Source organism: Panulirus ornatus, chromosome 16 (genome assembly GCF_036320965.1).
Source record: "Panulirus ornatus isolate Po-2019 chromosome 16, ASM3632096v1, whole genome shotgun sequence".
Classification (NCBI taxonomy): Eukaryota; Metazoa; Arthropoda; class Malacostraca; order Decapoda; family Palinuridae; genus Panulirus; species Panulirus ornatus.
Genome location: NC_092239.1, coordinates 35,293,993 through 35,315,333, shown reverse-complemented (window position 1 = coordinate 35,315,333; position 21,341 = coordinate 35,293,993). Strand labels below are relative to the sequence as shown.

The window sequence follows — 21,341 nt, the reverse complement described above, 5'->3', positions numbered from 1 at the left end:
ACATGGGAGACAGCGACAAAGCAAAATATATATAATATATGATAATATATGTGTGTATGCTGATATGTATATGTATATGTATGTGCTTATATGTGTATGTGAGAGGATGTATGAGGAAAGAACTATGCATGATTGTAATGATGTATTAGATATTGTATTTCAAAGTAAATAAACTTAACCAGAATCATATTAAGCAAAACTTAATGAAAAAGATGCAGGTTAGCAGTTTGTAAGTATAAGTAATTTGTTCATATGTTGGACCCCTGTATGTGTCTTTATCATATTAATCTGTAGTTCAAATGCTGGTCAGAATGGTACTGTAATGAGTGGTTTAGTTAAAGAGCTGTGGTGGGTTGCTTAACTGTTCTGAGGTCGGAGCTGTACATATGAAGGCTGGTCAGTCCACCTGGGCACTCTACTGTAGCTCAGTAGCCAGCACACACATAAGCACTCTCTCAAGCTGGTTGTATTTATATTGCCTCGTGTGCATCATTATAGAGTTCTTGAGTTTTATATAGACACTTTACTTGACCTTGTATCCTGTACCATTGTGATATGTTTCTCAGCCATCAACCAACAACATTTGCAAAGGTTACATGTATTTTGTTTTTCTTGTTGAATATCTGTGTTCTACTGTAATGTGATTTCTAATTTCTGCCAGAGCGCACAGAAGCCCTGATTGCAGCAGCTGGACAGATCAAGCAGACAGGAGCAACTGGTGCTTACAGCCATGAATTTGAATCAATGGAGGAGAAGATTGAAGATGTGAGAGATATTTTGCTCTCTGCTAACATGACTTCACAGAGTTTGACTTCCCTTGAGGATCTCATAACAGAACTTAGGTAAAGCATTCTCTATTTAGTTCTGATTTGGTATTTTCACCTCTAGCCAAAGTATGTAGTCCTGGGTTGTATAGCTGTGGCTGCGGATGTGTTGGAAATATAATGTTAGATGATACTGATGTGGGGCAGGTTGATCATGTAAGGAATATAAATATATGAGAGGTATAGTAGTAAGCACAGTCTAATTGAAAGCTTACCAAAGTTTGCTGGAATGGTTCAGACATTTGGAGAGGATGAGCGAAGAAAGAACAGCTAATAAAATCTGCAAGACTGACGTAGAAGAAGCATGAGGAAGGGAGAGATTGAGAAGGAAATGGAAGGACAGAGTGGTCGAGACTGGAGTATTAGAGGCCTGAACATCAATGATGGTGAGAGGCTTGCCAAGGATAGGATGACTTGAACTGATGTAGTGCCTGGGGAGTGCTGTGCTGTCAAATATTTGGTTGAACCAGGGTATATGAAATGGTCAGAGTAATCCATGCAGTAGTCAGTGAAGCTTTAGCAATGGATAGTAAATACTAGTTTCAGTACATCCTACATCACTGCTAAGGAATGGATGAGTGCAAATGAGACCACTGTTTGTTTCATTTTACTTTATGCTATCTCACTAACACTGGAGAAGCAGTTACATATATATAGATATTATTGGTATTAAAATATTGTACAAATTTTACAAATTTCAACTTAAAGTACTTAAAAACATCCTTTATATAAACCCTGCACAGAATTTACTATTTTTTTATGCCAGTTTGAACTTGGATGAGTTTATGACCTATTCCTTAATACTAGACTAACTGCAAAGGGCCTGAAATAGAGGTGTATGAATAGTTGACACTTGCCACTATATGTTAAAAATGCTGAATCGTTGTAGAGTCACAACCACGTTCTCAATTTTAAAAGAAAGATTGCTTAAGTAAGAGTTCACATGCATATTTGAAACATAACCCTAGACCTCTGAAGTTGCAGAAAGTTTATATCTCTGACTGGTTTTGAAATTAGGAAATGCAGGGCTTAAATTTTAAAAGGATTTTTTTTTTCTTTCAGAGAAAATTTGAAATTAGGAAATGCAGGGCTTACATTTTAAAAGGATTTTTTTTTTCTTTCAGAGAAAACCTAACTGCTGCTGCTAATGAACTTCAAGGTCTAGAACAGGGAGTAGACAACACCACACAACGCATCTCCCTAGCTTCCAATGCCTTAGCTGACCTTCGGCTACAGGCTGAGGATCTGAGGAATGGTGCTGGGGATCTCAAGGAAAAAGCCACAAAATTGCAAGAAGCCAATGTTGAAGGTTAGATCAAATAGATTTGATAGCAGTACTTGAAAGTGGCAGTAACTTTATTTGTGAAAGAAATACTACCATAGTCATCAGAATTAATTTCTTTTATAATTCTTTCATGAGTAGTATTTCATAACAGCAACCAAGCAGTGAGTTAAAGAAATTAGAGAACCCTACTTTAAAAATAATGTGTGAGATCCTAATATATCTAGCAAGTAAGCCTTCAGTCCTTAAGAGACAAAATCATTCTCTACAGACAAATGTTCATCACTATTCCTTCAGAAGCTACAAGGCGTACTTCAAAAGTTCACACTCAAATGTAGGAATCATACCCAATTTCTTGCTCAGTGTTTACCTCAGTAACAGCCTCTATCATGTGCCTTCCTTTTGCCCCCTTGCACTTCACACTCCAGACCATTCCCTTGTATGACTATTCCTGCCCCAGACTGTCACTTTATCTGTACTTCCCCTTCACCCCATCCCCTTGTCTAATAATTCATGCTCTAGACCGTTCCTTTACAGTACTTCTTGCAGTGACACAAAGTCTGATACCATACTATATAAGCACATGGTATGTTTTTGTTCATCAGACTTTTGGACACCTAGCAACTGTCCTGCTGCACAGCTCAAGAACACAACATGCAACAAAGGAAAAACAGCATCCTCCAACTTGCTGGATTGAGCTTATGAGTTTAGGATTAAGTGCAGGCCTTAAGTTATAGTCCCTTCATTATCAATGTACTTTACTGAGCAGAAGCATTCATCATGGCATCATTTCTATAGTTAAGAAAACAAGGATTCCATTATGGGCCTTGTGGGATACCAAATTTGAGGAACTGGAAGGTGAAGATGGCTCCTTGGCATTGTACAGCCTAATGATGCTCACTCAGGAAGTCTGTAAGACATCCCTGCTGCCCAAGGTTGATGGTGTTGTTGATACTTATGTTATGGCTGATTAGGACTAGGATAGATACCAGTTTTAGAGTACCTAATGTCACATTAATTTTGATTAAACTGTTATAGATTACTTCAACTCTACAGAAATATTCCTGTTGTAAAACATAGCAATTTAAACTGGTTCCTAATTTTATTTTTGCATTCTCATTTTGTTAGGAGCCCTTAACTTAACACGGTATGCTGGAGAAAGGTCACAATCTGCACAAGAACAAGTTGAACTCACACAGGTAATTGTGTCTGAATCTGAGCGCAACCGCCGACGGACAGAAAATCGTCTTTTGCATGCTGGAGATCGCTTCAACCGTACCCAAGATGAAAATGAAGCAAAACTGGTTTTACTGAGTGACATGTTAGATGACATGGATGGTGGAATCCCTGATCTTAACGAACAGGTATAAAAGAGTAAATGTTAAAGTGTGATATGCTTAATAAAATACCAAAAAATCTATTATAAAGTGTACTATAATGTGATATCTAAGTGATTTTGTATTTCTAAATAAGTTTAAATAGCCTCAAGTATAGGAACCCCATATAATGTTTGCTAAAAGCCTTTATAAATATTTCTGACAGGTGTGTGACCGCCGTGGAGACCCATGTGACACCTACTGTGGGGGCGCAGGATGTGGCAAGTGTGGTGGACTTTCATGTAATGATGGTATAGTTAATACTGCAGAGGGTGCACTTAAGTTTGCTGATGATGCAGAAGAAACGCTAAAAAAGAAAGAAGCATCAGCAGGTGAATTATTGAGAGGTGTCTCAGGTGCCAAACAACAGTCTGACAGAGCATTCAGCTTGGCCAAAATGGCCTTTGATATGACTTTTGAGGCCCGAAATATGACTGACTCATACAAGGCAGCAATCTCTAAACTCCTTGAAGAAATAGAGGAATACTTCAATACTCCCGGAGCTAAACCTAAAGAAATAAGGGTGCTAGCAGAAGAGGTAAGTTATAACTTTGTGTGTAGAAGTCAAATAAGATATATATGAAAGAGAAAACACCGTTTATTCCATAGAAATTATACACACACACACTGTGAAAGAAGGCTTCAATATGATTATCCTCTAGCAGTAAATAAGCTTCAGGATTCTGTGTAAGAGAAAAACTTGGGAGTAATGGTAATAGTTCAGGGTATATTATATGCCAAAAAACGTTTTGTTTCAAACCTGGGATATAAGATTATAAGAAACGTCAAACTGAATAATGAAAAATATATATAATACTTCCTAAGACTAACAGATACTGGATAATTAAGAACAGAGAGTAATTATGAAATATAAGAAACATATGCTTACTTCATTATCCCTGGGGATAGGGGAGCAAGAATACTTCCCACGTATTCCCTGCGTGTCGTAGAAGGCGACTAAAAGGGGAGGGAGCGGGGGGCTGGAAATCCTCCCCTCTCGTTTTTTTTTTTAATTTTCCAAAAGAAGGAACAGAGAATTGGGCCAGGTAAGGGTAGTCCCTCAAAGGCTCAGTCCTCTGTTCTTAACGCTACCTCGCTAATGTGGGAAATGGCGAATAGTTTGAAAGAAAGAAAAGATGCTTACTTCAAAGATTATATCTAGACTCTAACGGTCGAACAACAACATTTGAAGCCCAAAAATATCATTCTCTATGAAACAATTGACCAATATGGTAAAAAATGCTGGTATTTTTCTGGTCAAATACTTTTTTTTTTTTTCATAACTGGCATATAACATTGTGAAAAGCTTTTTACACTGAAAAATAACACAAAATACCAATTATAAATAGCAAGCACAAAATTATGATATATATACAAAATTAGTATTTCAAAGCTTAATTACAAACATTAATGGTTCTATAAATTTGGAGCTTAAAACATCTATTTATCATGCAAAATAATACCCATTCTGAGATTTCAAAGCAAATCAAATTTTTTGGAAAAAACTGTATATAAATGTTGGTATGGAGCAAGTTACTGGTTTGCGTTGTATTGAACGTGTAATAAGGGGTTGTGTGATGTGTTGGGGTATTCTGTATATAAGTGTGGTGTTCATACAGTGACTATTATAGGATGATTTTCAGGCCTTTTTCGGTTATGACTGAACCTCATCACTGTAGCATTTTTGAAGGTAATGTCTCAGTGAATGAGGGTTTTATTTTATCAGCAATGGGCCCTTTCCTCATTCTCAAAAATGCATTTAGCTAAGATATAGGAGCCTTAGGGCTCATCACCACAATATTGTGGATCGGTTGCAACTTTCCTCCACTTTTTTTGAGTTTGGTGGTGTAAAGATGTAGTACATCCCACTTCTTCAGCATTGCAATCACTTCTCATTAATTATATCCCCAGTTCCTTACTGAGGTCACATACCTCGAACCTTATGTTGAAATATAGGAATGATTGTGATATAGCAAAGTCTAGGATGTTTTCGTTAATACTACTCACTTTTAGGCATTATTTCCAAGTTGTATTATGCGAGGATTTATTGGGGGTTTTGGATCCTGCCTTGTAGGCATCTTTGCAGCGGCTAATCTGTTGTTAGTCTAACTGACTTTGGTGTAAGACACCTTCATCATCACATGCAAAGGAATCTTAGAGGATTTTGCAGCCTTTACGTTTTACCAAAAGCACCAAGATTCAACGTGAGAATGACCATGCTTAGTGTCTGTGATCAGTAACAGGATGTTGCAAGCACATTCTCCCTCATACTCTGCATGGATTTGCTGAGATTCCTGCAGATTCCCAGCCTGTAATAATCTGTAAGCATTCGTATAACAATATCAATTAGTTTCCCCTGGTCAAAGATTTTTTTCTTGCATGATACTCCATTCTTTGTCTTGCTTGCACTCGTAGTCTCATTCAGTATTTCACAGTGCCGTGTCTGTCCTCTTACTCATATGGTCCATATACTCCTCATTCATTCCATTATGATCTCCATAGGGTGCAGCATTGGAATTCAACCTGCAAACTTCATTTTAAGCTGGTCAATCCCTGTCACCAAAGTATGTCGTGTACCATAATTATATAATTTCTTGGAGTCACTTTTCTCCCACATCCTCATTGCACCTGCCTCCTACATACCTTTCAGTGTCGCTCCATAATTTTTCTTACATCAGGCCTGAATCATTTCATTCAACTGTCTTATGTTTTCTGGGTTATTCTATTCCTTGAAAGTTTTGAAAACTCTTTAAAATCTACCCTTAACCCCTAAAGGGCATCAAAAACAAATCTTACCTTTGATGAAGAAAATGTCTCTTGTATACTAAGATCCTGTGAACAAACAACCTAGAGTGAACATCTGACAAGTCCATCATTTTGATATATTCCTTCTTGTAGGTAAAGAACTAGTATACAAACATGGCAACACAGAAACGGTAGTATCATGAAAAAAAAAAAATGTGGAGGAAGAAAGACTTACAAGACAGTGAGAGTAGAACTTGAGTATCTTAAGCCTTACCATTATAGATGACATCATGGTATCCATCATCGTGTAGCAGGCGTCCCAGGTGTTCCTCACTGTAACAGAAGGAGTACACAATCTTCCAGGTGACATCTTGCTTTTATCATAGCGAACTCGTGTCCAGGTATTCTATCTACCTGGCTGGGCAACACAGAGTTCCTCCAAGCCATGGTAACATCCCCCCCCCCAATCATACAAGTGTATACACAGTGGAGATAAAGAGTTGTACGTCCACTATTTCCTGGTCTCCTGGGTTATCCCACTTTGACAGCACATCACACACCATACGCGTAATTTTCTAGCTTAGTGTCCATTTCTACACTAGAGGAAGGCACTTCACACTCCCACCACAAACAGGATATCCAAAATTCTTCATGGAATTCATGATTTTTCTTTTGTACTCACACAAAAAAAAATATATGTCTGACATGAGCATAGCTTGCGTTCACCGGAAAAGCTTGTGAATGTCTGTACTGAGCTGTAGTAGTAGTAGTAGAAGTAGCTCCCTGGGCTGTGCTAGCATCTACATCAGGTGTCAGATATGGTAGCAACAGGTGGGTGAAGCCGAGACTCACCCACCTCCCTCCATCTACAGTCACTCACACCTACAAGCTCCAGTAAACGGACTCAGTCTCACTTAATCGTTACACACATTGCTTGCACTTTCTTTGATGGCCCAGTCATCGTGACTAAGGAAGACATTAGCTCGAGGAGGAAATATAACCACTGCCCACAATAGTCACTCGTGCAACACAAGTTCAGTGACTGGGAGGGAGGGAAGGATGGTTGGATATTTGGTCTTTAGGCCTATCAACTGCTTGTGTCATTAAGGCCGTCAGCGTAAGTTACATTCATCAACCAGAAAATGTTTAACCCCCTCTATGGTGTCAAGGATTATTCTAAGATCACATTGCACTTCATAGCATGTGGTCCGTGTGAGGGGAATATAATGCGAGTCCCGCGGGACATTCAAGCGAGAGATGCCAGATGCAGACCGTAAACATAAATGAATTCAATAATATAATAAAACCACAATAGCAAGAATAAAGATCTGCCAGGAGTAGTACGTTCACGTGTGCTTGTCCATTAAAAAAAGGACCATGCTACTTGCATGTCGTTATAACGTATGCGAAAAGGATAGTAAAAATCGCCATCTGACGCCAAAACATGGTGAGGAGGCGGCTGATTTCTGATGTTTTTCAATTATGTTTAGTCTCAAGAGCTGAAAAAGTCTTTCAATATCTCTTAAACTCAGAGTTTTTCTTACTTCCTTTTCTAAAACCCCCTCATTTGTTTCACATATCTTTTAATTAATCGATGACCATACCACTCAACACGAGAAATATTAGATATCACCAAAAATATACATGATCTCATGGAAACCCAGATTATGCAAGTAGGTGAGTGTACTATTAAGAAAAATAGGAGTCCTGCATAGATACTGAAATTTCTGAGCAGTTGCTCGAGTTATGGAAAGGATCAATTACACCTTGTATAGGGGAGTATTGCTTTAACATGAGGGGAAGTTGGGAGTCTACGTACCCACGTGACAGATTGAGGTCCAGAGAAATCCCCATTACTTTTCCAGTCTGACTTCAAAATTTGACTTTCTTGCCTTTATCCATGATGTAGTCTCTTGTATCATCTTTCATAAGTGGAATTTTGGTTTCTGCTCTCGAGAAGTGGCTTCTTGTGAGCTCCCATCATTATCTATACCTTGTGTCACAGTCAACCACTGTGTAACATAACTTTTTGACCGTAGGCACTTTTTTGGTGACTTTTCTACTGATTGTGAAATATTTGTCATGGATGAAATGTCACAGCAGCTCAAATTTTTGACCAGTAACATATTTCTCTTCTTGAAGAAATTTATAAGATTCCTGTTTCTCATTTTTCTGCAAACTTGTCACATATATTTGTCTTGTCTCACGTATTGAAACATCCCGTTTTTAATGGATTTACTTTTCTATAATAAATACTGAAGGATATTGTAATGCTTGTGAAATAGTCATAGGAATACCCTAAAAACCTTAAACCCAGAGGGCAAAATATATAGAGAAGGGAGAGGATTATCCATGTTCCTCCTTGCATACAGAGAATGGCTATTTTTTAATGATAAGCGGGAGAAAGAGAAGTGTAAGCAGTTTTTGAATTAATGGAAAGTACTGTAGGGCCAGATATGAGATATATAGGATATATATTACACATGCATATGAGCGGATGTGGCTTTTCTTCACCTGTTCATGGCGCTACCTTGCTAACGCGGGAAGTGGCGATCAGTTATGAAACAGAAAACTGTGTATAGTAAAGCTGTGTCCATTTGAGAGCTAAGAAGTGTGCTGAATTGAAATTGAGTATGTTCTTTGCAAATCTTTAATGCCACTGATTAATTTCAACTTTTTTCTTTTTTACCTCCAGGTTCTGGCTCTTGATATCTCCCTAAAACCAGAGCAGATCACTGACCTTGCTGAAAGGATTACATTGACTATTGAATCCTTGACAAATATTGATGCTATTATTGATGCAACCAGGAATGATCTTGATCTCGCTGTGCAACTCAAAGGTACTGTGGCTTATTTCATTACTAAGATACTACCTTTTCTCTGTGAAATAAGTATGCTTATGTATATTTGTGCAATTCTTATCGTGATTACTTGTTTCTTTAATATGTGAAGAGGTCTCTGTGCTTATGGGATCCCAGTTCTTAACTATTCCTTACTGTTATACATTTTGTGAACGTTTCAACACTTTTTGCATTGTTTTCAGTTTTCTCCATATATTCATCAGTCTATGACCGTATAAGTAATTCTTCATATTTTGTAATGCTGACAAGACATTGCCAAGAACATGCTCGATGATGACCACCTTATTAAAAAAAATAAGTTCCCCAGGTGCTTGAAGACCTAACTCATAAAGGTGAAAAGATTGTAGGAAGTGGAGAAAAAGTAAAAAAGAGAATTCCACAACTTTGCTGATAAAGGAGAGGACATGGCATCATAACTCAGTCCTTGTGTGGGTGCTACAGACACAAACTGTGGTCAGCAGCAGCCATGGACCTAGGTTTTAGTAGCAGGGATACATGGAGACAACTTACAAGAGCAATAGCTGAAATTATTTGTGTAAAACATCTTGGTAGACAGAAAGGGATGCTTACGATGAGATGCTAGCAGGAGAGTTCATAAAATGCAAGGCCTTTGATTTCAATTCCATAATGTTTTTCCAATTTTTATTGTCTTAAGTGGAAGATCAGGTCACTTAACCTTGCACCATCCCTTTGAGTAATGTAGTTTCTTTCTTCCATCTATAAGGAGTAAGCAGCAGTTATTTTCATAATCTTATGGTCTGGTATGAAAGTTTTATTTACGTAATTGTTAATGAAGAAGATTTGTGTTGTATCATGTTGAATTACACTTATGTTATTACTTTCTCTGGCTGCAGTCTTTCATCCACTGATTCATTATTCATGTTAGCAGTGAAATAATTATTATCTGAAGATGACCATTGCAGTTTTAGGATTGAATCTGGAAAATGGTATCACTGTATGAATAGACTATATGCATAAGATACAATCTCTTTGATAGAACGTGCTGACCAAGCCAAGCTGAAGGCTGAAGGAACATTGGGTGTGGCAGAACGTGTTGTGGAGGCATTGAATGAAGCTGGTGCTGCACAAGATGCTGCAGAACAGGCTGTCATGCAGGCTAGTGATGACATACAGGCAACCCAAACCCACCTAACACAGGTATGTTATAGTGTTTTCACGAAACTTGTTTCTCGGAAATAACCTGATGTATGATGATTCATATTATTTCTAAAATATGAGTTACTGTAACCCACACATTTTTTTAGTTGGGTCATTTGGAAGTTTTCATGGGTCATTATATTATAGATGCAAAGATAGAAATACATTGAACCCTTGCTAATTCAGAACTTCCTATCTTTGAGATTTAGAGTAAATTTTCATCTTAATTTTCACAGATTGCAAGTGAGACCAGTATAGCTCAGACCAAGGCAAACTCATCTCTTAAAGAGGTGCAAAAGTTGGAAATTCGTGTCGAAGATGTGAAGCGGCAGTACAAAATCAACCAACAGCACCTTCAAGACACTACCAGTGCTGTCAGTCAAGCGGCTCTCAAGGCCCAGCGTGCAGCAAATGATGCTAGGCAACTTGAAGAAGTAAATAAGAGTGGTATATTTTGTTAGGTTAATGTTAAGAGATGTGATGAGGAATGTAGTGTTCAAGCCTTTTAGAACCAGTGCAGGCAAGACACTGTTTTTTCAATATCAAACAAATTAAAATAACATCAGAATAGTCTTTTTATCCATCTGGTATCAGATGCTTACATGTAAGAAAATAAGTTAAGGCTTGATATGTTTTACATTTTGCAGTGGGACCAGTTTGTTTATTGAGATGGTATACATGGCAACATTAGTCTCAGCTTGATGTGCATAATGTGACTGAGTTTGAGGATGAGTTGAAGATGTGTGAGAGGGATATTCAGAGTCTGTATGTGCTTGATCCTGCCATGTTGATTGGGAATAGAGTAATGATTACAGCTAAACAAAAATAATGGTCTTTTTATTTACTTTTGATTCTTATGTGATGATAAAAATATTTATATTAATTTCTTCAATATATTTTATCAATGTGTGAAGAATAGGTATAATGGAGGAAGTGAAAAGAGTGCTAATGCTCTTAAAGAATGGAAAAACTGGAGATATATTTGCGGGAGTGCTGAGAAGTCGTGAAGAGTAGAGGTGAAACTGTTTGGATTGGACCTCCATATTGTATAAAAGCATGGAAAAATGGGCAAGTGCCTTATGACTGGGCAAAAGCAGTGGAGTTTCTACTGCTTAAAGAAATTAGGAGCAAAACTGATTGAAAGAAACAGAATATGTCCTTGTAGCGTAGTTGGGAAGATGTACGGTAGAATAGTGATTGACCACATGAAAAGGATAAGAGAACCTCTTATAGGTGAAGACCAGGGAAACTTTAAGGAGAAAAGAAGTTGCTTATACCAGATTTTGCACTTGCATAAGTAGTGGAAAAAGACCAGGGGAAAGTTAAGAAACTTCCAGCTATGTGACGTGCATAGAACACTTCTGAATACTGTTAAAGTTTCTTGGAAATAGTGCATATGTAAGAGTAAGTGATGGCAAGAGTGAATGTGAAATAAATCTGGAATTGCTTCAACAGTATATGATGTCACCAAAGTTGTTAAATATTCTTTTGGCTTAGGATCTTTGAGGTGAGAGAAAGGTGGAGTGCAGTTTATGCTGAATCTTGATAAAATATACTTAAAGTTAACACAGCTGTTATATACAAATAAAGTATTGCTGTTGGCTAAATCAGGCAAGATAGCGATATCACTAATGACATTTGGAGCTGGATGCTGAAAGTTACTTTCTGTACAATAAAGCTAATTCTGGGAGAGTTGGGATTTCAATGAAGTAGAATCTGCAGATGAGTTCAGCTAGTGTGGTAGTGGAAAAGCATATCTTTAGATTTGTAGGAAAGCTGAAACTGAGATTAGTCTTCCTCGGAAGAAAAACTGGGGTTGTGCTAAATTATCTGGTGAACAGCAAAACTGAAATGCAGAAAGAGCAAGGAGGATCCATGAAGGAATAAATACTTGTCCTGACTCAAGAAGAAATGCAAAACCCAAGTATTTACAGGTCAATAAAGTTAGATAAACTTTGAATTAGTGTAGTTTCAAGTAGGAAGATGTATGAAGAATAGAAGTATAAGAAATATGCATAATGTTAAGAAATGATGAAAAAGGTATATGCATGAAATTCTTTTAGGATAGCATGGTCTTGTAAAATTTACATCAGATAATTATAAGTTGTTCAAAAGATATATTCTAATACTCTTGATGATGCAGAAGAGTTGGATAAATGCTGTGAGAGCATTTGTTAGGACTAAGGATATTTCAGGCAACAGAAGAAGAATTTGGAATAGAATGCAATGAAAGCACTTTGTGTAAAGATGCAGTCTGAATGAAGCACTTCATATCACTTGAAGAGTGTGAACAGAAACATATTTATGAATGATCTTGAGATTTGGTATATTAATACAAACTTAACTTTTAACAGCAATACTTGACTGTGGCAGAAAAGTTGCAGATCAAGTCTGCAGCAGCAGAGGAAGCAAGAATAAGGGCTGAGGAGCTAAGGAAGAGAGCAAACAAGCTGGCATCAGAGGCTTTTGCCAAATTAACTCTTCTTAGAGGTATTTCTGTTCATATTTGTTGTTTCTTTATAATGTTTCCTTCACAAAACATGGTAACATGGTCCAAATTCATTCATCTTGTTTGTTGAGTGTATGTAATATTCAAGTTGTGCATATGTTTGTTCATGTGTCATCAGGTGCACATGAAGTGGAATAATGTACCTAAGTATAGTCAAAATAAAAAATCTTTTACAGCCTCTGCTTAATATTACATATGAAAAAATCTAATGTTTTACCATTTGTTTTCTTACAGAAATGGAAGGAGTCTTTCAGAACAATGAAATTATCCTTGAGAACTACGAAGAAGTAATTAGACGAATGGAAGTGAACATGGTAGAATATCACGAGTATATCTTACAACAGACAGAATTCTATGCCACATGTCAATCTGGCCGACGCTGATTATTTCTTCAAAAGCTGTGAGGTTAAAAACTTATAACTCAGTGTCATGGCTTTTTAGGTGGTGCATAATTTCTGTTGCTTAATCAATTTTTCTTAATTAAATTTATTTTCTGTAGTGTACAAGAAAATAATTGAATCATTGATATCATTAGCATAAGACATTGATATATTGTAATTAATCTACTTTAATTCAAAGTATGAATTCCACATATAAAATCATAGAAGTGCATGTAGTAGAAGAAAACTTTGTATTGGTCAACTTTTAATGATAATTACCATGATTTTCATATAAAACTCTATATAGATGCAAAATTTTATGTCATCTCTGAGGCTGTAAGATTCAAATACAACAAAGGACATTAGAATTGTAAATGACTTTTGGATATATACTTAACCTCATGTGGCTAACATCATTTAGCTTTATTTTCTAGTTATGCTTTCCACTCAGATTAATTTATTTTGATATATATTTATAGCTTGCATCTGCAGAACTCTCTACTTTGAGACATGAAATAAGAATTAAACTTGTTGTGAAGTGCTTGTTAGAATGTGTTCATTAACCATATCAGATTCAAGACTAATTAGACTGATCACATATGCTATGTCAGGTGACTTCTTGGGGTTAAAGAATGAGAAAAAATATAATACTGCAAATGGTCTCCACTTGCACAACAACTCAGTAGTTATTATGTAAAATTAGACATTCATGCATCAGGTTCTACTTGCAAAACAAATCCTATTACTTGCTTGTAGTGGGGTTATCATATTTCTGGCAGCTTGATACACTCATAGAAGTCAGTTGATATTATTTGCCATCTCAGTTACCCTGTGACATTGAGAGTGGAGGGATGCAACTTTTGTTCGCTGTTCATATGTTTAGCAATATTTTCACTATTTCTGTTTCGGGTGATATTTTTTCCTCTACCAGTAACTAACCTTGGATCCTGAGAAACTTTCTCAGGAAGAAAAGGCCCATATTCATCCTTGGAAGCAAGAAATGTCTTGGAAAGAGATTTTAGGTGTACTGGCAGGGCAGAGTTCACCACATGGAAACTTTTTGGTTTCCTTCCTTTCAACATCAACCCTCCCCACAAAGCTGGGTCTGATTGACCTTGGAAGACCAGTACGGCAATTGATAACCAGATGAAGCATGTGTTGAGAAAACCCATTTTCCCACACCATATAATAATAGTATCTTTCACAAGGCATCTCTGTTAACCCTAACAAATGCTTTCTCCAAGTACTTAAATGTTACATATAACTGTAGCTCTCTCTCTCTCCAAGTATTCTCACATAAATTCTTCGTAACTTGTATTTGGTCCACATCCCCTAACACTCCTCAATCTACATTGCTCCTCCCCAGTCTAGTGCTGTGTATGCAACCACCCTCTCACACTCACCACTCTCATTTACACCTCACCAGGGATACTCAACAGATTTATACCTATGTAACTCAAATATTTACTTTTGTTTTTGCACCCAATGCATTTATAGATAGGCACTAGACAGTCATTCTGCCAGTCTTTAGTAACTTCATCTTGAGCCATACATACACTCAAAAGCTTTCACTACCTCCTCTTTTTTTCACCAAACATTCACCATTGCCCTTAAATTCCACTATCACCTTGTCCTGAACACATCATATCCATAACTTATCATCTAACATACTGCAGTCCTTCAAAATACTCAGTCCATCACTTTATGTCTCTACTTGTTATCAGCTCACCTTCAGCTCCCATCACTATTAATTCCATTTGTCATTTCTCCTCAGTATTTACTGCCTTCCAAGAATTTTGTTATTCTCCCTTAAGTTCATCATTACTATCTTGCTTCATTCTCTTAATTGTCCCCATTTTTCACATTCCATACCATCCTTTGTACTTCCTGCCACTTTTTCTTGTACACCTCCCAGTCACTTGCACTCCTTGCCAGCAGCTACCATCCATACCCCTCTCTTTCCTCTTTCCCTTGCAAATTAACTTTCTTTTCCCACAACTGTATATACTATCCCTTCTCATATTCCCACATCCCACTGCTTACTAAATACCTTCCACTTTTTACCCTTTCCCTTTTTTCATTTATTTACACTTTATGCAACTCTTCACTCAAATTATCATGGTAACTTTGAATACAGATCTCTTTCCCTCTTTGCCATTTTGTTTCCCATATATCAGTTCCTCTTTCCTGATACCACTACTAATTTTCACAATTGTCTCCAACAAGAAATGATCAGACATCCCTCGAGCTACCACTCTCACAGTCTATTCACATCCAATAACCTCTCCATTACACATCCATCCTTCTGATTCCACTGACGAATTCATACACATATGTATCTTTTATAATAACTAAGTATTCACTAACACCAAACCTCTTTTCAGAACCTGACAAGGTGCTCCCCATTTTCATTTCCATTGGGTTTCCCATGGCCACCATCATACCTTTGTTTGCCACCTCACTCACTCTTGCATTCAACTCTCCTGCCACAAGTATTCAATCCCTTGAATCAAAATTACTGATGCCCTCATTCGACTTATCCCAGAAAGCAACCCTCTCTTCTTCATTCTTCTTGTTAGTACATGCAAAAGTACACAGTCATTAATCTCTCATGGCCTACTTTCATTCTCACCTACAACAGTCTTGAATACACTTCCTTGCTCTCTTGGACACAAACCCAAAGCCCCTCCTGCATCAAAAGTGCCACTCCCTCCTTTGCTGTCACCCTCACACTAACCCTAGACTTTTCCCCGAAAAGGTTTCCTAACCATTCAAGCCTCTTCCACCTCAACTTAGGTCTCACTCAGAGCCAGATTTACTTACCTAAAATCCTCCTGCTCAAGGAGTCCCTTCTATGAAGCTCCAACAGCAGGTTGGTCACATCCACCAAATGTGTGGTGGTGATGTATCTCTATCCTTGTGGAAAGAGTGCAGGGCAACTGAGGAATCAGTGTTGCATCTTCATTGTGATAGTTGCATCTTGGGCATGAGGGATGTCTTGATCTGCTATAAGTGTTTGTAATGTTAATGTGTAATGTCCAGAGTGCAGACAGGAAACAATAACATGTAACTGTCTGGGAAGTGTAGTTTCTGGCAGGGTGGTGTTTAAGACTGGGTTGGAAAGGCACTTTTTTTAGTACTTGTTAGGTCATTTCAGAGGGATATCTGTAATTATGTTTCTGAAGCATGAGGTGGGGTCAGTCTTTCATGTCTCCTTGGGGTTGGTGATTGGTTTTTGAGTGGTTTGGTAGAGAGGGGTACAATACTGTTATAAAAAACTGTGTGCTGACCATACTGAGAAGAGACTGTTAATGTTTATTCTTACATCATAAATAAAGGCAAGTAAATCTAAAAATCTCTGAAGACAAAACTGTTAAAACAATAGTTTAGGACAATAAAAATTAAATGACTGGAGTAAAAAACTAGCAACTGAGAAACAGTTTTTAAAGATGAAACCCCACAAAAATCACCTCTTTGTGCACATGTGATACACTGAAAGTTAAATTTATAAGGGCTTTTGCAACACAAGAATAATACTAGAGTTCATTATAGCAGTTTAATCACTTATAATTCACCACTTTACTCAAAATAACCAACCTGATTGTTCGAATTGTGACTTGTCTGAATATATTTAACTTTTTTATATATGTCTTGTGTTAAGTCTATCAAAATTTTGATTAAAGTGGTGGTAAAGATATTCTGCTATAATGTGTCCAATTGTAAATAACTTGGTTTTGTATAGATATTTTCACACTGCCGTATGCCAAAGTGCTAATTATTTCAGTTAAGTATGTTAATGTGCACTTTTAATTAAATTTAGCATTCTTCTCAAATTATATACATGTCATTAACCTGTGCAGGTATTTCTTTTGGGATTTTTTAATACTTTTATGACTAGTAAGTGCATCTAAAAAAAAAAAAAAAACTAACTAGTCCCTTACTGTCCCATCTGTACATATGCAAACAGTAAGCTAATTTTGTTGTCCTTGCTTTTACACAATGTTTGTAATTAGTTTTTTAGAACATGAGAGATAAACTGAAATTTGGGTGCTACTTTTGTACAAAGCATAGAATGTCCCTCAGATGTGCCAAAATTTGTAGTTTTTTATGAATTTGATAATAAAGACCTTTTGGGATAGGTAAAACAGAACTATATTATCCTTAACACATGGAGCAGATTGATATAACAGATTTCTCTCAAATCAGTTGTACCCATCATTAACAGAAAACTTATTCACGTTGTTTGTTGAAAGGAAGTTCCTTGGAATATTGTAAATATGGTCTTTTATACTGGAAGACTTGAGTGGAAAATAAAATGCTTCAATTTTCAGAAACTGTTTAAAGAATATCTGGAGAAGCAATGCACCATAGGCACTTAAAATCTACACATTTCAGACGCATATAATTTTTTTTTATGTAAGGAACCTGTATAATCTATCGAAACATTAAATTCTTTCCTGTTTACACTGGTTGGATAAAGTACAAAGATGCACATTTTTTTTATAAGCTTTGCAGAGACTGGGTCCCTAACTCAACCCTCTGGGCAGGCTAAATAGGAAGGGTTGACTTGCCAAAAGTAAAATTTAGACCAAAAATGCTGATTTTGTTAGTGCTGGTTTGTCTGCTTGTATTATCCCAGAAATAACAGGAAATAATTATTTGGGGATCATCACCTACACAACACTACAATACAATATTGGAGAAAAGAGATAACCAAGGAGTTATAATTTGGGGACCTTTACCAGATACCTTTTTACATCAAAGTCTGCTGGTCTACTCTTTAAGAAATATCACTAATGGAAAATTAATCACCGGATACCTTTTTACATCATAATCTGTTGATCTACTCTTTGGGAAATATCATGGATGGAAAATTAGGAAAATAAGAAAAGGTCTATCATATTCTTGATGATTAAATGAAGGCATCACTAAAAGGTAGAGGTTAAGTGATTGTGGGATTTCCAAAGGCTTGTCCTAGTAGCACAGCTGGAGTGAGTGATAGTGAAACTCATGTAGGTGAGAAAAATGGTAAGTTTAAAAAGGAAGAAGGATGAAAAGAACAGATTTTATAAATTAGCCCAAAAAAGGGCAGATTTTATAAATCAGCCCAAGTTATGGAGGAACTAAAGAAAAAGAAAAACATGTTTGCAGTACTTATTGATCCAGAAAAGGCATATATCATAAAATACAATATTGTTAAGTGTCTGCACTATCACTCACCATATTGTCCACTGCTGAGGAAAAAGCAAGAAACATCTTCACTAGACCCTCATAAACCTAAATTAACTTCAACAGCGTGTGGCCTGATCCATAAGGGTTAGGTCATATGCCATCTTCACTATAGCAGCTTATTTTCACTAAACACTCAACATCTTCAAAACACCCTCATCCTCACTAAACCCTTATCTTCACCACTCCCAATAGGTCTGATCAAAGGCCCTCTTCACTATAACCTAATTTTTACTATACCCTTACAGGTCAGGTCAAAGGACTTCTTCACAACACCCTACATTACACCCTATCATCTTTACTAAACCCTTATCATCATTACATCTTTTCCTTCACTACATCCTTAGAGGTAAAGTAAAATGCAACTTCATTACATTTAAGATTTCACATACTGATGGAAAGGTGAAAAAGGAATTAAATAACTATTTCTTTCCTTTACATAAAGACACAATGAATATGAAAGTTTCCTGGGAAGACCTCTGAATACTTTTATGAGTTTTTGTAATGAAACTAATGCATGTGTTGGCATGTATGACAGTATAAGTAGATGGTCTGAAATAGTGCATAAAGGCTGTGCTACAACATCATAGGTATTCAGTAATTCATCGAGAGACATTACATGAAATGAAGGTAAGGTGGGCTGAAGGCAGTGTACTACGCAAACAAGATTAAACAGAATGGCAATACAGTATCTACAACTGCTACGAATATAGATGATTGCAATCCTTCTAGCTGAAATGGAGGAAAAACTAAATAGAATAACTGCTGCCCTAATTATGAGTGTTGGATGAAGGTACTGAAAAGTAATGCAAGTACAAAGATAGCTTTCATCATTGAAAGGAGTGGGACATGACAGGCACCTTCACTTCTGGCATACAATCTTGAATATCCTGATTAAGCCATCTACTTAACCAATCCTTTCCCATGACCTTCCAGGAATGTAATCTTAGTCATAAAATCATGCTGCAACTTGTTTTCATGTGGCACCTGTTTTCTTGATGTATCTTTAATACTTTTCATTTTTTTTCTATAATACGACTTTCATAAAGGGGAAATTAATTTTTTTCATACACATTCGCCATGTCCCACATTAGTGAAGTAGCATTACGAACAGAGGACTAAGCCTAAGAGGGAAAACCCTCGCTTGAACCCCTTTTCTGTTCCTTCTTGTGGAAAAGTAAAATTTTAACTGGAGGGGAGGATTTCCAACCCAAATGATATATAATATATTAATGGAGGAAGAGCACGTAGGAGCAGTTTTGAACATACAGGTACGTTTGATGTGCAGTTCTAAAGTGGTGGCACAACCTTGTCATACAATTTAATGTAAAGGTCCAAGCTTTTCGTGCATGAAAGACATATATGCAATACTTACCCTGCAGCTTAGAAATGAAGCCAGCTTATATTTCTCATCACTGGGAACAAGAGCTATTTCCTGAAAAATATTGGAGCAAATCTGCAGTTCCTGTCATAAGAACTTTCTGGGAACAATGAGCTCCATTACTGAATTATTAATGTATTTATAAAAATTTCCTTTTTAACATTTTAAGTGATGTCACAGGCAAGAATTCATGACAATTACAAAATACTATTTGTTTATATATTCTCCATGATTTGGTTATGTGTACTGCAGGGGATAGGAAAGAAAGAATACTGTCCAAGTATTCCCTCCATGTAGGTAACCAAAAGGGGTGGGAGTTGGGAGCTGGAAAACCACCCCTTCTGTTATACTTTTCCAAAAAAAGGAACAGAGAAGGGGGACATGTTAAGAATTTTCCCTCAAAGATTCAGTCAACTGTTCAACCCTACCTCACTAAGACAGGAAATGGCAAATATTCATGAATTTTCTTTTTATAATGCAGTGTTATTCATCTAGATATCTACTGGGGATAGGGGAGAAAGAATACTTCCCACGTATTCCCTGCGTGTCGTAGAAGGCGACTAAAAGGGAAGGGAGCGGGGGGCTGGAAATCCTCCCCTCTCGTTTTTTTTTTTTTTTTTTTTAAATTTTCCAAAAGATGGAACAGAGAAGGGGGCCAGGTGAGGGTATTCCCTCAAAGGCCCAGTCCTCTGTTCTTAACGCTACCTCGCTATTGCGGGAAATGGCGAATAGTATGAAAAAAAAAAAAAAAAAAAAAAAATCTACTGGAGGATATATTCTTTCATGCGAATATCGATAACCATTATTATGGGTACCTAAATGATATACTGGGTAAGTGAACATATTCCATTTTAATTCAGAAGCAAAAAGATACATTAAAGGATAAATATCATTTAAAAAGAAATAAAGCAATACAGTTTGTACCTCTTTAATCTAGCAACCATGGGACCTGGCCATTGCTGGGCCACAGAAAATGCCAAACAGAAATTCATCCCTAACTCATACACAGCTGATAATCTGACCTCATAGGACCACAAAAAGTCTTTATAGAAGTTCATTTATTTAATTTGTTCAGTAACTCCATCTTTTCAAGCATAGATAGTGATATATGCTCATGCTTATTTGGACTAGCACTATCTTCTGCACCTTTTGGTCTCTTGGATGACATCCTGAAGGGCTAAAATACTGCTGAATATAAGAAATTAACAAGACTGTTAATCACTTCAGCACAGTGTAAACAGATTTTGACACCTTTGCACTACTAGCAGCACCACCCTAGTGGCAGATCCACAAAATAATAACTAATGGCAGCAGATTCAAAATGTGCCAGACCACAGAGCGCTGGATTAGAGAGGTACAACCTGTATATTAATTTTTGTGTAAATGGGTTCCCACAAAATAACAACTAATGGCGGCAGATTCAAAATGTGCCAGACCACAGAGCACCGGATTAGAGAGGTACAACCTGTACATTACTTTTTGTGTAAACGGGGTTCCATAGTCTTATATCAATGATGTGACAATATACAGTAATTCTTGAAAGTCCTTAGTGAAATCCTAGTTATAAAGAGAATCAAAGAGAGTCCTTGTCACATC

At 36.9% G+C, this 21,341-nt stretch overlaps 2 protein-coding genes across 8 annotated transcripts in view; one reads left to right on the top strand and one right to left on the bottom strand.

Annotated features, from left to right (window-relative positions):
- Positions 1-13,679, top strand: part of LanB1 (laminin subunit beta-1) — a 96,163-nt gene extending 82,484 nt beyond the window's left edge. For all 7 annotated transcript variants that reach the window (XM_071671586.1, XM_071671585.1, XM_071671583.1 and 4 more), the window contains 9 exons: positions 662-842; positions 1,949-2,133; positions 3,235-3,470; positions 3,649-4,020; positions 8,923-9,067; positions 10,086-10,246; positions 10,483-10,680; positions 12,601-12,736; positions 12,990-13,679. In XM_071671586.1, the coding sequence (XP_071527687.1) occupies positions 662-842; positions 1,949-2,133; positions 3,235-3,470; positions 3,649-4,020; positions 8,923-9,067; positions 10,086-10,246; positions 10,483-10,680; positions 12,601-12,736; positions 12,990-13,138 (1,763 nt within the window). In that variant the 3' untranslated portion in view covers positions 13,139-13,679. The remainder of the gene's footprint in view (positions 1-661; positions 843-1,948; positions 2,134-3,234; positions 3,471-3,648; positions 4,021-8,922; positions 9,068-10,085; positions 10,247-10,482; positions 10,681-12,600; positions 12,737-12,989) is intronic.
- Positions 13,680-20,577: 6,898 nt separating this feature from the next.
- The window catches only part of LOC139754248 (DNA repair protein RAD50-like), a 54,705-nt gene continuing 53,941 nt past the window's right edge, over positions 20,578-21,341 (bottom strand). Inside the window, exon 28 of the mRNA XM_071671578.1 lies at positions 20,578-21,341. This exon is cut by the window's right edge and continues 20 nt beyond it. Coding sequence (XP_071527679.1) covers positions 21,319-21,341 — 23 coding nt within the window. The 3' untranslated portion in view covers positions 20,578-21,318.